This window comes from Mandrillus leucophaeus, unplaced genomic scaffold (genome assembly GCF_000951045.1).
Source record: "Mandrillus leucophaeus isolate KB7577 unplaced genomic scaffold, Mleu.le_1.0 Scaffold229, whole genome shotgun sequence".
Taxonomy (NCBI): Eukaryota; Metazoa; Chordata; class Mammalia; order Primates; family Cercopithecidae; genus Mandrillus; species Mandrillus leucophaeus.
The window spans coordinates 588,124-591,757 of NW_012102354.1; the positions used below are offsets into that span (position 1 = coordinate 588,124).

The following is a 3,634-nucleotide window of genomic DNA, read 5'->3' on the forward strand; positions in this document are numbered from 1 at the left end:
CAGCCCTTTTCTAAGACTAAAGTTACAGTCCTCCCTCCTCCCTTTGTATCTGAGGGGGATTGGTTGCAGGACCCTCCTGTGAATACCCAAATCCTTGGATGTCCAAGTCCCTCATGAAATGTAGTACTTGCATATAACCTATACACATCCTCCCCTGTACTTTATCTCTAGATTACTTACAATGCTTAATACACTGTAAATGCCATGAAATCAGTTGTTCAACTATATTTTAAATTTTGTATTTTTTTTCCTTTTTTTGCGACAGAGTCTTGCCCTGTTGCCCAGACTAAAGTGCAGTACAGTGATCACATCTCACTGCACCTTTAACCTCCCAGGCTCAAGCTGTCCTCCTGCCTCAGCCTCCCAAAGTGTTGGAATTACAGGCATGAGCCATCACACCTGGCCACTATTTTTTATTGGTTTTAAATTTTTGATTTAAAATTTTTAATCTAGGTTGGTTGAATCTGGACTGGAACCCAAGGATATGTTTGTTGAGCCTACTGTATTTACTTTGGAATAAAACTAGAATGCTTAACTTATATGTTAAAAATACTTTATTTGGCTGGGTGTGGTGGCTTATGCCTGTAATGCTAGCACTTTGAGAGGCCAAGGCGGGTGAATCACTTGAGGTCAGGAGTTTGAGACGAGCCTGGCCAACGTGGCAAAACCCTGACTCTACAAAAAAATGCAAAAATAAGCCAGGTGTGATGGCACGTGCCTATAGTCTTGGCTATTCAGGAGGCTGAGACACAAGAATCGCTTGAACCGGGGAGGCGGAGGTTGCAGTGAGCCGAGATAGCGCCGTTGCACTCCAGCCTTGGCGACAGAGCAAAACTGTCTCACAAAAAAAAAAAAAAAAAGAAGAAGGCGGCTGGGTGTGGTGGCTCACGCTGTAATCCCAGCGCTTTGGGAGTCTGAGGCAGGTGGATCATTTGAGGTCAGGAGTTCAAGACCAGCCTGGCCAACACGGTGAAACCCCACCTCTACTGAAAATACAAAAATTAGCTGCGAGGTAGTGATGCACGCCTGTAATCCCAGCTACTCGGGAGGCTGAGACAGGATAATCGCTTGAACCCAGGAGGCAGAGGCTGGTGAGCCAAGATCACGCCACTGCACTCCAGTCTGAGTGACAGAGTAAGAACCTGTCCTGCCTACCGCCCTCCCCCCCCCCCAAAAAAAGAAAACTTGATTACATATTATAGTTACAGATATAAAACTTTTAAAATGAGGTCCTTTTTGCACATGCCTTTCAGGTCTCAGTCAGAGACTTGAGTTATTTTATTTTTATTATTAGTTTTTTGGAGATAGGGTCTTGCTGCAGTCTGAACCCCCTCAGGCTAAGGTGATCTTCCTATCTTAGCCTCCCTAGTGGTTGGGACTACAGGTGCGTGCCACCACACTTGGTTAATTTTTTTTGGATTTTTTTGTACAGTCGAGGTCTCACTATGTTGCCCAGGCTGGTCTCAAACTTGTGGGCTCAAGTGATCCTCCCTCCTTGGCCTCTAAAGTAGCTGGGACTACAGGGGTGTGTGCCACCATAACCAGCTAATTTTTTAAAATTTTAAGTAGACACCATGCCTTACTACATTGCTTAGATGGGTCTTGAATTCCTGGTCCCAAGAGATCTCCCTCTTGGCCCAAATTGCTCACATTACATGCGTGAGCCACTGCGCCCAGCCTATACTTACATTTTTTGAAGAAAGGGAGACTTTATATTTCATGATTGGGTCAAAATCATGTGGTTTCAATTGGCTAATTGTTATTCTAAAATGTCTAAAATGTTCTTGTTGTGTGCCTCTTTTAATTTTGAAGTTATTCAGTGAAACCTTTAAGTAGGCCTAGGTATCTAATACTTAGGCAGGGATTATCAGCAGTTTGTGGCCTCTCCATCACTGACGGGCAGCTCTTCTGTATTTTGTTAGATTCCTCCCCCCTGCCCCTGAAAACTCACAGGGCTAAATCTATTTTTGTGAAGATTCAAAATCTGTTTTTGATTTTGTAGCAATATATATACTCTGGCACATTAGGCACTCACTTGTTGACTTGAGTTTTTCTGTAAAACTAGTTTGTAGGGAGAGGGTAATAGAGTGTTAGGTAGCTTTCAGAATACATAGGATTGTAAGTGAGAAAGATTCCAAGCAAGTCTAATGAATTAGATAATTTACTTAATTAGTAAATTATATAATCAGTATGCTTTATAATAATATTGTGAGTTAGATCCTGTTTCTGATATGTACATACCATATTGTATAGGAGCTATTAATTTGGAGAGCATATACAGTGAGTCCATGCCTTTTTTCTGCCATCAGCATTATACCAAAATTCTGCCATGGTTTTTAAACTTTGATTCTGAGTAAGTTTCTTACCCTAATAACATAACTATATTTGTGTTTGTCTTCATAGTTAAATATGCACTATGATATCAGCTTGCTTACGTTTTTAAAATGACTTGAATGTGTGACTTTAAAAATTATTCTAGAATTTCTGTGCTTCAATATTAATGCCAGAAGACTTCAAAGGAGTCTTAATGATACCTTTCTTGGAATTGTTTATTTGTAGGTAACTGCCTTTAAGGAAACTTGACCAAATATTAACTAAGTTATGTATTTCCTTTTGGCAACAGTTGTGACTTCTCACCAGGAGATTTGGTTTGGGCCAAGATGGAGGGTTACCCCTGGTGGCCTTGTCTGGTTTACAACCACCCCTTTGATGGAACATTCATCCGCGAGAAAGGGAAATCAGTCCGTGTTCATGTACAGTTTTTTGATGACAGCCCAACAAGGGGCTGGGTTAGCAAAAGACTTTTAAAGCCATATACAGGTAAGAGTCACTACTGCTGTGTGTGTGTGTGTGTGTGTGTGAGAGAGAGAGAGAGACAGAGAGACAGACTTTTTTCCATATGGTGAAATTAAGCGTATTTTACCCCAGTAAATTGCAAGGGTGGTAGTTGTGAAAGCTTCTGGCATGGGAAAAGGAGATAACGTGATCTTTAGCTGTTTTGTTTTGTAGAATGGAATTTTTATTTCTGTCTTTTGAGTGACTTACAGCAGTATTATACCCTTAATATAAGAAGGGTAAACTAAACTGTCCCCCCATCTTGAAGAGTCCAAGATAAAGTTAATATCATCAGGATACATAGCCTATGGATCAGCGACATTCTCTAGGAAAGATGGAGATGCACACTACCTGGCCTCCAAACTGTTCACTCATGAGCACATCTGAGTTGAATTTCACACTGAACTCCTGGAACCATAACTTTCTCTTCCCAGGTCTAGTCTTATTTATCACAGACATCAACAGCCCTGCATGTTTAGCTTCACTTGGGCTAGGTGCACCCCATCATCTCTTGCACAAATTCTCTTTTTTTTTTTTTGGAGACAGAGTCTCACTCTGTTGCCCAGGCTGGAGTGCAGCAGCTCGATCTTGGCCCACTGCAACCTCTGCCTCTGGGTTCAAGAGTTTCTCCTACCTCAGCCTCTTGAGTAGCTTGGGATTATAGGCACATGCCACGTTGCCTGGCTATTTTTTTTTTTTTTTTGAGACGGAGTTTTATTCTTTTGGCCCAGGCTGGAGTGCAATGGCGCAATCTCAGCTCACTGAAACCTCCACTTCCTGGGTTCAAGTGATTCTCCTG

General features: G+C 41.8%; 1 protein-coding gene across 2 annotated transcripts in view; it reads left to right on the forward strand.

Annotated features, from left to right (window-relative positions):
• Window positions 1-2,544: 2,544 nt before the first annotated feature.
• MSH6 (mutS homolog 6) overlaps window positions 2,545-3,634 on the forward strand; it is a 16,296-nt gene continuing 15,206 nt past the window's right edge. Inside the window, exon 1 of one of the 2 annotated variants that reach the window (XM_011981588.1) lies at window positions 2,545-2,820. In XM_011981588.1, coding sequence (XP_011836978.1) covers window positions 2,661-2,820 — 160 coding nt within the window. In that variant the 5' untranslated portion in view covers window positions 2,545-2,660. The remainder of the gene's footprint in view (window positions 2,821-3,634) is intronic. The other variant, XM_011981589.1, reaches the window with a different exon arrangement.